The 18,159-nt window shown below is 27.6% G+C and overlaps 1 protein-coding gene across 1 annotated transcript in view; it reads left to right on the forward strand.

Annotated features, from left to right (window-relative positions):
* The first annotated feature begins 7,883 nt into the window (after positions 1-7,883).
* Positions 7,884-18,159, forward strand: part of LOC112692039 (dynein heavy chain 5, axonemal-like) — a 29,283-nt gene continuing 19,007 nt past the window's right edge. Inside the window, exons 1-7 of the mRNA XM_025566543.1 lie at positions 7,884-8,055; positions 8,696-9,084; positions 9,813-10,010; positions 10,277-10,341; positions 13,377-13,770; positions 13,880-14,063; positions 14,416-14,602. Coding sequence (XP_025422328.1) covers positions 8,841-9,084; positions 9,813-10,010; positions 10,277-10,341; positions 13,377-13,770; positions 13,880-14,063; positions 14,416-14,602 — 1,272 coding nt within the window. The 5' untranslated portion in view covers positions 7,884-8,055; positions 8,696-8,840. The remainder of the gene's footprint in view (positions 8,056-8,695; positions 9,085-9,812; positions 10,011-10,276; positions 10,342-13,376; positions 13,771-13,879; positions 14,064-14,415; positions 14,603-18,159) is intronic.

Below are 18,159 nucleotides of genomic sequence, written 5' to 3' on the forward strand. Positions count from 1 at the left end.
TATAAATGTTTAATTAAAAATAAATTATTATCGACTTATCGTGTTTGTTCGGGACTACAGTACCTAATAAATAGGGCTCGGAAGTTGATGACCTTAAAAACATTAAAAATTGATCTATAAAAACATGCAAATATGACATAAAAATGACAAAAAATTATAAATATTTGTTTTAAATTAATAAAAATACATGTTTTTAAATATTTTAATTTATTTTACTATAACATTCTGTATAAATTTATCAAAACTTACTAATTACTCCGAAATATGAAATAAAAAAATGACTAACATTTATTTTTTAAATTTATCAAAGCTTAAAAATTACTCAAAAATCAAAATAATTTCATTGTATAATTAGAATTGATAGTAAATAACTAATAAAAAATAAATTGAAGGTTGAGGATCTTGCATTCTTTAAATACGCTCTAATAAAATTAGTTGATGAAAAATGAAGTTTTTCACGGTACAAAAATTTACTTAGTGATAACAACCGCAGTTACAAATTTGATCAAATTAAAAAAACCATAGCAGTACAATGTAACGTTAATAATATTATAAATAATAAATAATAATATAAATAAAAGTAAATAAAACGCTATGCAAATTTAAAAAATGTATTTTAATTTTTTTGTTCATAATTTTGTGTTTTTATTGACTAAAAATGCATATTTTATAATTTCTAGCGCATATTTTGATTGCATATTTCGTAATTTTCAGTGCATAAATGCATGCATATTACAATAGTTATAAGTGCATTAACATCCGAGCCCTAATAATGACTAATTCTTTTGCAATTCCTATTACAGTATTATATTATTATCAGTTGTCGTATAAAAATGTTGTATACTTTAATAGTTTAATGACCCGTCTAAACTCTGTAAGTACTTGCATTATTATTTTTGAATACTATTAATCCCGATAATAATAATAGTAGATCTACGTATTTGTTTAGTTTTTATTACCTATTAATGTCAGACATAAAAAGTAAAAATAAAAATAATGCAATTATAATAATACCAAAATTAACTGTAAAAAACCTTTACAATTATCGGTTCCGGTGAGGTTTCGATTTTTAAATAAATACAAATAAAGGTTCCGGTGAGGCTCCGATTTTAAAATTAATTTAAATTAAGGTTTCAGTGAGGTTCCGGTTCCAAAACCGGTTCTTTTAGGTACGGTTCCAGTCCCTGATTTAAACTCAATAACATAAGGAAACACCTCTTACTTTTGCAATGCAACAAAGGTAAAAAAATAAAATAACCTATCTAATTGTTTAACTATTAATTTATTTTACTTTTTTAGTAATAAATTTAGTAGAAGATTAAAGTCTGATAAAAGTAAACAAACAGGAAGACTCAGCAATGCACAAGTGTGTTTAGTGTCAATTTTTTTTTAAATTTCTTTTAATTTTACTCTCAGGTGCCTAATTTAAACTTTTTAAGTTTGTAATTTCAACTGCATATAATAACGGATATTTTTATGTTTTTTAAGGCATATGTAAGCGCAAATTTAAGGACTTTTAGCGCAAAGTTCCGGGCCTTGGTTATCAGTATTTCCAAAGAATAATGAGTTTGGTATAAATAGACATACATCATACATCTTTTATAAGATTTCAATCACGTATTAAACTATTTTTTTAATTTTATAAATTATTTTAAGTATTTTTATTTTTTTACTTTATTCTGAGAAATACAATATTCTTACATATTCCTATTTAAATAATATTTCTTAGAATTTTGGTCGTAGTTTTTTTATAATACAATTGTATGATGTCATAATTTATTATTTCCAATTCAATATAAGAAATATAAATAAAAAACAATTCAAAACAAACGAATTCCAATGAAAAAAAGATGGTTCATCATCAACAACATTTTGATAAAGACATTTGAGAATTATTTGAAGTATTGTTATGGGCTATCATATATCATATAATATATAATAAATATCTTTTTAATAATTGATATATTTTAATACGGGATATGTATGATCATGTAATAATCGATATATTTAAATTTAAAACAAAAATAAAAGATACTGTAAAGTCAATGTATTATATCCTTTTGTTATAATTATATACTGGTCTATATAACAAAAAAAAACTATGTAATAAGAATGTATGAATTAAATCTGGAATACTATGAATTACAAATGTGGTTATTACAAGGACAACGACACACAAACAGCAGGTGCAAATATCTACATTTCCTGAAAATCACAGAATAACAAATTCAATGACGTCAATCAAGCAATATAAAAGAGGGATCAAAATGACCACAATTCAGATGAGTTCTAGTCACGGAACTGCAAGCTACTTTACGTCACTCTATGTTATAATTTGTTAAACACTTTGAATATTAAAATAAATGTAAAAAGTTAGTCTTATGTTTGATTAATTAAATTTAAATACATCATCGACTGCACTACTTGGAATCGAGCTGGTGGCACGTAACAATTGGCGCTGCGGACAGGGTTCTTCAAAAAGAAAAATATTTATATTATTTTTTTCATAAAAATATATATTTTTTTCCGTGGAGGCAGTTTAATTCATTTGAATCACCGAGAGAAGAAACTGATCACTTTTTCTCCAACTTCGAAGAAAGAACATACACTCCATTGTGCAAAATTTCAAGTCAAACAGTCAATGATGTCTTTTGCGATAATGCGAAGACGGATTAGCAGCCCATACACAAAAGGTTTTCCCGTCAGTTTTGGAATGGCATTCCAAAACTGCCGATCAGGTCGTCAGTTCTAGTCCATCGCGGTACAGAACTTTTGATACCCATTTACTGTCATTCCAGATCTGCCGAATTATACCGCCCCTTTAGAATGTAACGACTAGATATGTAGGTGTATGTTCAAAACTGTCAATTTTCCTGCGGTTATGATGTGTCACTAGATCTTTTGTCGTGTTAGAAATATTTTTTGCCATTCCTACGGAACAGTACCTAGTATGTAATTTGCTTAATAGTGTGTTCCCTATATAATTATACATATATATATAATATAATTAGACGTTATACCTGACTTATCCATATAAAATGTATAAAAATAAAAAAAATAAAATTGCAATTATATGTGCTATGGCAATTGTTGCGCACGAAACTTCAAAAAAAAAGATAAACAGAAAAACATGGGTAAAATAATGAATAGAACAGAGAAGAGAACAAAGTAATGTAACTCTACTAAAGGATTTAAAAGAAAATAATCCAGACTTTGAAAATTATTTAAGAATGGATGATACAGATTTTACTAATTTACTAGGTAAGTAATTAAACTTAATATAGCTATAAAAATATGTATAAGTGACTATTGTGACTATCAGTAAATAAATAAAAATTACTAAATAATTTATAATTTACTGGTGTTTATGATAAGTACTTGAATAATTTTATATATTTGTAAATAATACGTTTATATTAAAACAACGCAAAAGTACAAATTTTAATTTTAAAATAATTATAAAAATCAACGACACCACTTGGCGTGTGTAGTTAGTGTTTACACAGTGTCCATACACGTACAAATCAAATAACAATATTTATCTTCCAAAAATATCTTTAGCGATAATGTTCGATTCGCGGTCTGTGATATTTTTATCCCATATACGTACAAATCAACTTGAGCGATTTGGTCGGCTAAGGGTAAGTTCACATGGAGAGCGTTAAATGCGCGTCGACATTGACCGTATGATATAAATTTATACATAGGTACAAAATATTTTAATAGTTATATTAATTTTTGGTAGTAAATAGATGTACAACAATGTACATAAAACTTTATTTTAAAAACAAACAATATGTATTTTTTTTTTTAATAATAGTTTTAAATAATTAATTTATGTATAGAATTTTTTTCCAAAAAACAATATGAAACAAAATAAATTATGTCTATATTATATATTTAATTGATTTTAAATTTTATATCAAATTATAAAATACAAAATAGTTAATAATACTTAACATGGAATTTTTTTCTTTCTTCCGTGTCACTTGGGTCACTAAAAATTAGAACAATTTCTTCCCAGGCTTTTCTTTTACTGATTTTATTTGAATATTCACTACTTGTCATATCCTAAATTGGGGGTCTTTTTTCAATTTCGTCAATGAATAAATCAGTATCAAATTCCTCACTATCCATTTTTGATTTTTTAGAAAACTTTTTCGAAAAAACAAATGAAAATATCGAAAAACAAGAACCTATCGCTTTAAAACGCGCGTTGCAACTGAACACGTCAATGCAAAACTGTACAATGTTCAAACGCGCGTCAACTTGCGCTGACGCGCGTTGACAGGTTTTTTGCGCGTTTAGCTAACGCGCGTTTAACGCCTCTCATGTGAACTAGTCCTAAGGGACAAATCCGACAGATAAACCTTTCATGTATGGCCTGCTATTACCAGGAACAACCGAATGCGGGTTGCGTGAATAGTGTATAGATATAATATATTAGCAATCGTCCTATCGACTATCGGTATGCTTTATTTTTATATGCACATAATTATTAGAGTAAAGGTATTTCCATTTTTATTGGGAAATCGACGGACTGTATTTGTTAGCTTGTATGCCACTATAAATATTACAGTACAGTGGCGGTCAAATGATTTTGTCATGGGGGGGGGATGTGGCTGATTTTTTAATATGCACTACTATTAATCATTAAAATATAATTTATGGTTATGCCTAATATCAATTTTTTTTAAATTCAGGTAAATCTTTACTTTATTTATAGCATATAGGTAGGTATACAATATTACTAATATTAACAATATTTGTATTATATTATTAAATCTATTTTTTTGTTTTTTTTTGCTAATTCATCCAGCACTTAATTGGATGTTATATTTATAATTCCCCGATGAACAGCCATAGTGGCCAAACCATTGAGACGACTCTAGAATAATAAAATTACACAATTAACAAATATATATATATATATATACATTATCACAATCACAATTTATAGCAGTCATAAAAATATATAATGCGCACACAGTATGACTGTACGCGACACGAGTAACGGGACGACAGTTAACACTGTGGTCTGTGTAACAAAATATTGTGACAAACGTAATAATAATCGACGAATTTGGCCAACTATAATGACATAGCTACGTATTATTTACCGATGGGCCGGTCAAGGGAGGAGTGTGTTGTTATTCACGATCACCGAGCTAGGTAATTCCCGTATATTTTGTATAAGCAACTAATTACTAAATATTAATAATAATAACAGCCTTGTTCCTAGAACGAGTCTAGAATCTAGATAATAATATACGCTCATGCCTCATAAGCGTTATTTTAAGAAAAATTAAAACAAAATGTAATACATTAACATTATTATAGTACAATAAACATAAATGTAATTGTTATAAATATAAAGGAAAAAAAAGCCATAGGGGGGGGGGATCTATCCCCCTCATCCCCCCCGTTTGACCGCCACTGTTACAGTATACTAATATACAACGGCGATGAAAAATCTATAAATAAAAATGTTGAACAATTTGTATTATTTTATTTAAATTTGACGTCCTGTTCATAAAGTAAAACGAAAAAAGTATTTAAAAGTAGTATTTGATTTTAAATACAGATACTTTCAAAAATGTATTCAAAAACTGTGCGCAAGTACTTACGAATATTTCTATAATTTCTCTTGCATTTTTTTTAATCTTGGATAGTTTTACATCTTCCATACGACGATCGTATTCCTCATTATTCATGAACGATTTGTTGTCATCACGCTTATCGCCAATTAGTAATAAAATTGCTTTATTAAATTCATTTCGCATTTTATTGAGATCCATTTTTAACAAACGCACTGAATGTGTAAATAACAAATACGTACTGTACTAAGAAGAACACACTATTAAAGGTGGTATACTGCATATACAGGTTAGGGACACTTTAAATAAAACACATAAAGATTGCGATAAATATATGCGATATGCGATAGACATTTTCCACTCAACAATTTTATCGACGGGTGACGATTACAGGTTTTAGTATATCGCCGCTACGAGTTAGTTATCGTTCTAATAGTTATATTGTAAAACCGGTTCCACATGACTTGCAACATCATGAGTTCCAATGCTTTCGTGTAAGAAAGTAATGAGTGATAACATTGTCTAATAAACTACGGAAATGATGAGAATTCCTAGGCAATAATTTCCTTTCGCTACTAGGAATTGTCATAATTTCCTAGGATTGTCATCCTTTCCTAAAATGTCAACATTTCCGGTAACATATACATACTATAGTACTATCGAAATTATCGAAAGTAATAATTCACATATCATAACATATGTATTTTTCATCTAATGGATTATACGATTTATAGACTGATTATTATTTTTAGACATATAGTATGGCCACATATGTTGGCAGAGATAGACATTATTCGAATAAAATATTATTCTTTACTAATTTATTTTCATTTGATTATTGTTGATTATATTCATCATTTAAATATGAACGATTATTCATTCTTCATTATTCTAAACAATTTATTCATTATAATGTATTTATTATTTGGATATTCGTTATTCAATTATTTGTTAACCATTATTCTTTACAATTATATTTTACTCAAACTTTTTCATACATGTGTTTCGACTTTTCTCATATTACTTATGTAATATTACTACTAATATTACTACTTACAAATTGTTAAAATAATACTTATTAAATATAATATTATATTTCTTAAATTAATTTAAATATAATATACATCCTTATTTATATAATCATATACTTTTTATATAGTTATATATTTATAAATAATTTAGAATGTATTTAGAATAAGATTAAAAAAAGCGTGCACAGTAAAATATTTTAAGAGCAAGATTTTTTTATTTAAGATCCCCTAAATTAATTTTTTTTTAATGTTCCGAGGTTTTAATATTTAAACCAGAGCCGACTTAAGATACGTTCGACTCGTGCGACGGCACAGGGCGCTAAAATCAGAAAGGCGCGCGAGAGGCGTCAAAATTAGAATTAAATTTGATCAATTGTTGGCGACGCAAATTATCTACTATAGATAGAAAAAAAATTTCACGATGTGATTTCATATAAATTTGATTATTATTAAAATTATCATTATGTATTATTCTATCGACATGCAAAGATTGGCCGCACTTGTAGGTACAGTTTTATAAACTATCACTATAATATTATTATTACAAGTATTATTATGTTTGTTCTATGATTAATTTACAAATATGTGGCAAATATGCACGTTTTAAAAATTATTTTGAGTATTTTTGATTATGAATGAGGCTTAGGTTATAATATGTAGAATGAGGATCCTCCAGCTCCCAAAATTCTGCCTGTTTGAGTTATATGTTTAAGTCGTTTAAGATGGAGGGTTGACAAAATAATTCTTGCACTGAGCGCTGAAAGAGCTAAAGCCGGCCCTGCTTTAAACGACCCAAAACTCTTTATAAATATGTTACACAATTATATGTACTTACATACTAAATTAATTATAATTATATAGTACTAAAACGTCGGAATATGTCACTCAGTTTATAGTTTATCTTAGCTCATAGTGTTATGTGTATACTCTTCTATACATTATGTATCATTAGAAAGTAAACTCAATCAGTTATGTTGAATTAAAAAAAATGTAAAAATCGAATAAAAATAATAAACAATGTCAAAAATAAATAAACGCAGCGCAATTGGATTTACCGATGTTCTTATACTGTATATATTGTATTTTAGGTAAAGTAGTCACGTAGTGCTTACAGTAATATTGGGGTTGAAAACTGCAACTTACTTGTTTTGTTGCTAGGTTATTGTAATTATATAGTGTGTCCATGAATGAGCCTACTGTCAGATATGTTTTACGCTTATTGATTTAGTTATTGTTCGAAGTATTTATACGCGTCGCAATGTACAATTTCATGAAATTATTTAGATGATTTTATAAAGTTTAAATTCGATGACATTGTTCGTTATGAAAATACAATGAATAATCATGCACCAGGAAACATTATAAATATGTCTGTTACACTTTTTATGGCTTTGAGAAGACAACGTATACATGGAATGTGCTCTCAAGTATCATAACACAATCTTATAAGTCTAATAATTATTTATTTATTATGTAGTAGGTGATCAAATCTGTTATATTTGTTAAATCTGTTATCATTTATTTCATCAAATAATATTTCATAGTAAAAATATATGTGTAAAATTAAAAATAACTTTTCAAACAGAGTAGTTAATAATTAGAGAGCTTGTTAGATAGAATTGTAGAGCTCTGCATATAAAGAGATTAAATATTTTTAAAATAATTTTCAAAAATGTAAAAATTAATAAAGGCAAAGAAAATAAAGACAGATTTATGTTATTCATTAATGCATAATTTATGACATAATATATATAAATATTATCTAATCTTAACTTTTTAATATTATTAAAATATATTTCTGTCTTTTGTAATTTGTATTAATTTTTTTCATAATTTTTGTTCACTTTTAAAATATTTAAATTGCTAAGATTTTTCGAATATATTACATCATACATAAATTAACATTTTTTAAAATATTATGTAAAACGACATTTTTACAAATAAATAGATGTTTAATTCAAAACAAATATAATTTGTATCTCTAACTACATCTTTGTTCAAAACTAATACATATTTTTTAAAATTTAACCGTCAGCTGTTAAATTTATTATTAAATTATTTTTGAAGGACAAGGCCGACCAAAAAAAATCAAGTTAATAATTGGAATTCCACCCTCGTCGATATCCGTTCACGTTTAACCACTAGAATTTCTTACGAATCAAACTAATCAGTATATTAATTATAATTGGGTAATAGAAGTATTTTAGGAAAAATGGACTATAGACTTCTGTGGTTTGTAAAATGCATAAACAACGTCTTTGAAATCGATAACGTGAAAGAGACGGTAAATCTATTCGGAGAAACACTGAACAAAGACGGAGGTCTGTTAAAACAAAAATTCATCCAATACTTAGAATCTTCGATGATTAACAGAAATACGAACACTAATATTTTTTACGTTTATACAACTACCGTAAAAAAAGTCATAAAAGAAGAAATAGAGGTAGAAGAGGAACGTAAGTAATTAAATTTGAATCCATAACATTATATTTGTAAACACAACATTATAAGAACATTGATATACAATACAATGGAGGAGATATTACAAAAAAAAAATACACTCAGTTAACTCTATGTAAAAATATCATTAAAAGTAATAAAAAATAAAGGCCAATCGAGTTAAAAGTTTTAATATCAAAAATAGGCTAAATTATTTCATAAATTAATTAATATTAATTAGTATTTGTTAGTATAATTAATATTAATAGATATATTTATAATTGTGTTTAATGAAACATGTTTATTAAAATAAAAATAATTTAACTTAGATTATTGGTTAAATCAATTAAAAAGTTAAAAAATAACAAACATATTGTACCTATATACATATATAATAATTGTAATATTGTAAAAATATACAATGGTGAATATCATGTCACATTAGGAACATTATATAATTAGTTTTTAAGTTATAAATAATAGAACCTACCAAGCTAAATGTTTTAAAATATAGGTAGTTTCTAAAAAGAAACATCGATTAATAAAAATATTACATTTTTTGTTTAAAAAATAATAAAAGCAATGACAAAATAATTCTACAAGAATTGACTGTAAATAATTATTTTATAAGATTATTATTTATTATATATTTGTTTTATATTTATTATATATTATATTATTATTATTTATTATTATTTTATAAGATAATTCTTTTATAATATTTCTTTTAATTTCGGTTTTATAGTCTCTGAACTAGAAATGCAATCGCTGAGAGATTCTGATAGCAAAAAAAAGAAGAAAAAACACCACCAAGATAGGAAAAAAAAAAAAAAACATGTTCATAGAGAAGACACATTAACTAGTGCTGATTCACTGGTAACAGATTCCGAAAATGAATTAGACGACGGAAAATCAAGAGATGGTTATTCAAGTCCAGATACTGGTATTTTTTTTTTAAATAATTTCAGATTATTTTCAAAGCTAAATTAAAAAAAAGCATTTTCTTTGCTGTAGTTGTTTTTTTTAAATTACAAATTTAAAATTAAATGCATTTTAAAAATAACAAGTTCCTAATTACAAATATTATATTTATTAAATGTATTGAAGAAATGTTCGCGTACTCATAATCATTAATTAATATTTATGCGAACAAAAATCAGTAGTGGTATTTAAATTTTGTATTATTGAATTTATTTTTCTTACTTTCAGCAATTCAGATGGCAGACGAAGATGCAATAAGAAGGCATTCTGAAAAATTTTACAAAAAAGTTAAAGTGAGTATATGATAATAAATTATTATCATATAAATCAGGGATTCTCAAACTTTTATAAACACTGTACCCCTTTTTACCAATACATTTTTTTAGATACTTCTTCTTAGTCATTAAACTAAAATATATATAAAAAAAGTTAAATATTTACATACCTCATACCTACCTTTGTATTTTATTAAAAACTAACAAACAAAAAATGTTAAAAACAAAAAGCACTTACTTTCAAAGAAATTAGTAAGAAGGGTGAGCTTGTTTCTGTTGACACAGTTGATCAATATTGGGTTCAAATTTAGTTAAATACAATATTAAATCATTTTCATAATTTCATTTGTTTCTATATTTACTTTTAGCATAAGTTAAACTTTAAAACCTTTTTTTATATAAATAAGTGGTGGAAAACCCAACAAGAAATTTAACCCTCAAAAGCCTGAATTTTTTTTTGAAAATTTTTTTACTTATATCATGCAATTTTAGAGTCTGGTAGATTACTAGAACACAAATAAAATTTTTTGAAATTTTTTCCTCAGGCAATTTCCGAGAAAACAGATGTTACCATATGGTCACACTAGGCTATAATGAGGTGCAATTTAGTTATATAATATTTATAAAGTAATAAATCAAAAATATTCATAGTTTTGTAGTACTTTTTACTCATCTGTTATTTTATTTAATATAGAAATATTAGTTTAAGTTAATGACAATGTCAAGTATTTTTAGTTATAATAAATAAGTAAAATATAAAAAATATAAAAAAAATCATTTGGTATGAAATGTTTTAAAACAATCAACACAAAGTCCAACATCGCACTTATTACACATTGTAAATATTATAAATTATAAATTACATTATAAATATTCTGAACTGTCGTTAGATGGTAACCACACTACTAGTAAAATCGATATACATACGGAGAATCAATTGCTATGATTAGATAATAAAAATATAACCACAGACGTTCTTTACGTCTGACTTATAAATAGATTTTGTTGTGTTACCACATGGACACATCAGGCGTTGAAGGGTTAACAACGGTGCTAGACAGTTTTTTTTGTTTCTTCCCACACAGATCCAAAAATTTAACAATGTAGTAGTGTTGTAAAAAATACTTTTAAAATTGTATTTAAATACAGAAACAAATACATCCATTCAGAATGTATTTAAAATACATTTCAAATATTTTCAGGAAAAAGTATTTTAAGAACAAATACAAATACTTATCATGTATTTAAATAGTTTTCAAATAATTTTTTATCTTTCTTTTCTACTAGTTGGTAAGCCAAATTAATTTTGTAATAACTAATTTTAAAATACTATTATGTTACAGTCAAGTATTATTAAAAGTTTTTGTACCACCTTCTTAATTATATTATACAGAAAAATGAAAATAAATAAAACTTGTTTTATAATTACTATAGCAATTCTTTAATATAAAGTAATAAAATAATTGTTGAAGAGGATATACAGAGCATTTAAAACAAATCATTCTCAAAAATGTTTGTTGCACTTTAGTAACATAGTTTTTTCAAAGTGTTCATCATTCATTTTTCCTCTTTTTTTTTGATAAAATAGCTTCCCTAACATTAAATATTGGTTCAACTGGACGGCAGTGGAGTATTATACTTGATAAGAACTTTCTTCAATATGGAAGTCGAATGAAGAGTTTCAGCTATAGGGGTTCTCCACATAAATGAGTGAAAAATATAAAATATAAAATACTATAATAATAAAAAAAAAATAAAAATTTGATAACTGACAACTGACTGATTTTCAAATAAAAATACGTCCAAGACAGTATTTAAATACATTTACTCAAATACTTTACAAGACTGCAATGTAGTATCAGAACTTAAGTATTTGTTTTTCATCGTGGGATCACACGAGACTTCAATGAGCTACTCCTTTTCAAAAGTTGTCAGGTTAGTGTCCGTAGCATCATCATCAAAGGGGTCACATATCCAATTATACTGTTTCTTTTAAGGTCAAAAATCCTCTCTTATACGAATCTTCAGTACATTCAAGTGCTGGCCTATTTGAGTCTTAAGTTAGATAAGTTTTTCTTATTATATTGCAAAAATATGTTTAATATTTCGAAAGGCTCACAGTTGGTTTTTTGTATTTCCTATTTCCAGAGAGTAATCTTTTTAACCATTACAATGGTTTTTTTTCTACATGAAAAATATCAGAAACACTGCTCTGCATGAATAAATTCCAGATATTGAGTTTTTCATAAATATCACTTTAATAAGCCAACTTCAAAAGCTAATTAAATTCAGTAATCATTGATGATGTATACAATTTGTTTTCGGTTACCTTGAATTTTGGAGTTTTTACCTCTATTTAAATTTAAAGGTTTGTTGACTAGACTCGTACTTTTGTATTTCGAGTACCTTCAAAGAAGGTACGTACAACAGTTTGAGAACCATGGATATAAATAATAAAGATCGTGAAACAAATATACAACGTACTAATGGAATAGAAGCTATTAATCTGATCAACTATCTAAATAATACTTTTGTTTTGACATTTTAAAAAATAAATTAAAATATAGAAAACTTAATTTCATTGATTAATTCAGGGTAAATGATTTATTAATACATAATGAACACAACAACCTTATACCACAAATGATAAAAATTTGGTGGTCGATTGTATCATAAACAGTGTTAATTTTAAAACTCACAAATAACTCTAATAATCTTCAAAGTATGTAAAATAATTTAAATTTTGGTGACAATTATAATTTTGGATTGAGAATATTGCTAAAGTATCACGAAAATTAAGAAATTTAATACAAATATTATACAATATGTTTAATTATATAAGTGTTGAACTTAATCAGATATTCACTATTTATACGTATATATAATATATAGACATAATATACATATATATCTTATAATATCTAAAAACAACGAAATTCAAAAAATGATTAAGCCCATATTGTAAATATTAGTTACTTATAAAGTATTAAGAAGTAAGACCAATACAATTATGACGATACATTGCACATTATAATATAACTATTTTTATTTAGGTAATCCAAGAAAAAATAATTACACTTCCAGAGCTGCATGTACATTTTGGATGTATGATTGGCAATATAAATACTAATCAGATATATTTGTATTTTGTTAAAAATACAAACACAATTATTCCTGTGTATGATTTAGCCGAAGAAGCTGATTTCTATATGCCCAGTCATTTTTTAATCGGCAATAAATCAGGATGTTTGGTGAAATCGATGGAAACCGAACTAGAAAACATCTGGATACCGTCAGTGAAAAAACTTTTGATCGATCCGTTTTTACACGACTGTGTTACAACTCGCACCGAAAAAACAATTCTGAAAACATTAGCATCGTCGTGTGTATCATCAACATTTGTGCGGATAACTCGAGAAATTAAAGTGCAACATGATTATGAGATCCGTAAATATTATTTCGAATAAAAATAGTCGATTGTTATTCTAATCGTTATTATCACATAAATTTTAAATTCGTGCGGAAATATATGAATTGTTGTATATTATATTTTTAGTTATTGGAGAACGACCAGATGACTACGAAACAAGGCCGCACTCAGTCGACTTGGAAAAAATCATAGCACTAAGTGAACTTTTTGTCCTTGATTCAGTTTCTATTCACGATAAAAATAGTTCATCGGAACCACTGAAACATAATTTCCTAACGAAACTGCAATGTTTATTAGATAAATTAAAATGGTATGAATTAAAGCTATTTTTCATTGAATACTAGGTACAACTCACCAAGTCGTATTTAGAACTGCTAATAAAATAAAAATATTATTTTTCTCCATAGTTTTTCATTAATTTTATAAAAATGTGACATTTAATTTATTTTAATTGTATATACTTTTATTATTCTATGCCCCCCCCCACTATTCTAAAAAAAAAATATATATATTTATAGTAAATTATCATAAATGAATTTAAGTTACAAACACAAAATATGCATAACATAATCTATTGACGTTATTAAATATTATAAAAAAAAAGTTAACTAGGCTCGCGCTGTGTTGTACATGTATTATATACAATATATATTTTGATTTAGGACATTAGATTACATGTTCAAAAAACAATCGTTGAATGTTACTGAATATTTAAGCGGTCTTACCAAAGATAATATAGAAGAAGTAGCAGTAACTCTTGAAAAAACTCCAGCTATGATTTTACAATGTGTTAATATCTTAGAAACATGGAATTCTCGAATGACAAACCTCTGTTCTAGCATTTTCGAGGTATTTATAATCATAATATTTCTACTTATGAAATCGAGCAAAAAAAATTTGAATACTGAAATGTATATTATTTTTATAAATAATAGAATTATATTTAGTTAATATAAAATTAAGAAATAAAATTAAAATATAATTCAAAAAAGATAATCAAAAGGCTCAGTTTAATTAAAATGAAATAAAGTATTTAACCACATAAAATAATAAATTAATACAAAAGATAACTGTACAAAAAGCAGAATCAACAGCATAAATACATGAAGTGGAAACAAATACAGTAAAATTATAATATTCTCTTCAATAATACAGTATATAAAGTATACTGAAAACAGAACTTACAATGAATATGAAAAATTAAATTTTATTACATCAGCTAATGGAGATTTAAACAATTCTTAAATACTCGTAGAATTACAAAATGTATGTAATGACTGCGCTACATGGCACCAGAATATAAGCTAATCACTACATTAATTAATTAGTTGATACAAAATAAAAAAAACGAATGAATTTAATAAGACTTTTTTAACTTTATTTTGAAAACTGCACTAACTGCTAGTTTGCGCATGTATTACATAACCTATATACTAACATGCACTGTGTACAGTGTAACCACGTACACTACAGATCCTTCCCACTAAGCAAGGAACCGTATCATCAATCAAAACAATTTTTTTTTTAAATAATAATTATAAGAATTAATCATAAATATGTAACAACAAAAAAAATGTATGAATACAAAGGAATTTTCATAATAAAAAAAGTTATGTCATAGCAAAATACAATAGAACCTTAAGGTTCCTAATACATTAATAAATAATATAACATCTTATAAAATACTAAACAACTTTTATAAATTTAACCGATTAGGAGTTTTTTTTAATCCTCTCACTCTTCTCCTTTAATCTATAACTTTGGAACCTCCTGCTGATCAGTCTTATGTTTATCATCAACTCCACTTTCCCCTCTCCATACCTCATTAACAGGTAATGATGGTAGTTGATATTTTGGCCCCACAACAGATTTTGTAAAAGTTTTAATACAAGAATTGGTTTCAACATCACTAGTTTCCCATAACTGATTAATATGTCCCTTCCAAATCTCACCCCCTACCATTTGTACCACATAAGTTACCGGAAATAATATTTGAATAATAGTACCTCTTATCCACTTAGCCCCACTAGCATCATTTTTGCAAATCACATTATCCCCGATTTCAAAATACTTAACTCTACCCTCCTTATAAGCTTTCTTAGCTGCCAACATACTATTATTATATTTATATTTAGCTCTCGGCACCAATCTAACAAAATATGTAAATAACTTCCTACCAATATGCAATTCAGCTGGTGTTACACCTGTAGCACAATTCTTGGTACTATTATAAGATAACATAAATCTAGCAATCTCTGTTTCTAAGTCAGACTTCATACCACTTTTTTTCAAAAAGTTCTAAAAAGTTCTGACCAAATTTTCAGCAGCCCGATTAGACGCCGGACTGTATGGGGGTGTTTTCACATGGAACACTCCATTCTTAACTAAAAACTGCTCCATAACTTCTGACACTAATAAAGAACCATTATCTGTTACCAGCTTCGCAGGTATGCCCCACAGAGAAAAAATATTCCCGTAAAACCTTAATAGTGGATTCTGTAGTAATATTATTCATGAACTAAACATGAGCCCATTTGGAATGTGCATCAATTATTACTACAAACATCTTACCATAAATAGGAATAACCAACCTATGTCCCCATAATAACATACCTTGTTCAATTGCAAGCTTGTTCCTCCTATTAAAATAAGACTTCATATCTTTAGACAGTTCTTTACAAGAATTAGGTCACTTTCCTGACATCACCCACAAAAAAACTTTTTTTATACCTTATCCCTTTGAATTTCCTCACAAATATCTAAATCAGCAATCCCCTGAACATTAGTAGTTATTGAATTAATAAAAAAATGACTACAAAATACATGATTGATCATATCTGCCCCCTCAAGTGATAATCGGGATAAAGCATCCACATTGTCATTGTCATCTCCCTTCACAATTTTAATAATATAAGTATAACCAGCGAGGAAAATTGCATACCTCTACAGTCTATGGGCTGCCACTACTGGAATCCCCTTTTTTTTCCAAATATTGATATTAAAGGTTTATGATCTGTTTTAAAAATGAAAGGTCTGCCATACAAATATTGTTGAAAATATTTAACACCATAAACCAAGGCCAAAGCTTCCTTATCCAGCTGAGAATACCCCGGCTCACTTTTACTAAGCGCCCTAGACGCGAAGGCAATAAGCATTTCTAACTTATCGGGAAATCTATGTGACAGCACTCACCAATACCATTAGGGCTCGCATCACAAGTTAAGACTAATTCCAAAGTTGTATCATAATGTGTAAGTACTGTTTTTTGATAATAAATGATTTTTAATATTAGCAAATGCCTTATTTTGCTCTGAATCCCAACAAAATTTAACATTAGCTTTCAATAAAGAATACAAAGGACTAGCCAAAGATGACATATTCCTAAAAAACCTACCATAATAATTGACTAGACCTAAAAACGTTTTTAATTGATGAACATTTTCAGGAGCTTTCACCTGAGCAATGGCTTTAACTCTTTCCTCAAGAATATGCAAACCCTCCTTATCAATACAATGTCGTAAAAAAGTGACACTATCTTGCTATAATTTACATTTACTAGCCTTTAGGTTAGCTAACTTAACCTAACCTAACCTAACCTTTTTTTTTTTTTCTTCACCGATCGACAGGGGCGGACTGTTTGCTTTCGCGTCACACTACTTGCCCCTGCCAAACATCGTTTATTAACAAACTTACATCACAGGTCGGGAAGTGGTGGGCCAATCCCCCACTCGCTGTCCCTTACAAACAAAGTTCATTACAAGGTAACAGGGCTCTGCCCCTGTAATTTTGCTCTTCGAGCCACATTATAGTTTGCCTTAACTAACTTAATCTGCTACAGCTGCCATCTGTATTGCTCTCTCATCAGCTTCTTTCCTCTTCATGATTGTTGTGATGTACTTCACGATCGTATTCCACTTCGATTTGAACTGCACCATATATTCTACCATTCGCTCTGGTGTGACGTCCATTCCCAACTCCACCTCCAGATTTCGTCTTTCCTGCCACCACCTGTCACAGCCGATGAATGTGTATTCAACATCATCATGTGGGTCACCACAGTAAATGGATTCGGCATCATTCCTCTTCTTCCAGCGCAGCAGGTATTCATTGAAACATCCATGTCCTGACAAGAACTGCGTGACATAGAAGTTAACTTGTCCCCACTTTCTACTATTCCACCTATTAATCCGAGATATTAGCTTGTATATCTAACAACCTGAATTGCTCTGGTCCCATTCACACTGCCACTTAGTCATCGCTCTAGTCCTCGCTTCTGTTTTCACCTTTTTCACGTCTTTTCCGTCTTTCTTTGCCTGTTCGATTTCTGCTCTTTCCGCTTCGAGTAAGTGTATCGGTACTATTCCAGCTATCATCATTATGGCTGCGTTAGACACTGAGCAGTATGC

The sequence above is a fragment of the Sipha flava genome, unplaced genomic scaffold (genome assembly GCF_003268045.1).
Source record: "Sipha flava isolate LNK unplaced genomic scaffold, YSA_version1 69_pilon_pilon, whole genome shotgun sequence".
NCBI lineage: Eukaryota > Metazoa > Arthropoda > Insecta > Hemiptera > Aphididae > Sipha > Sipha flava.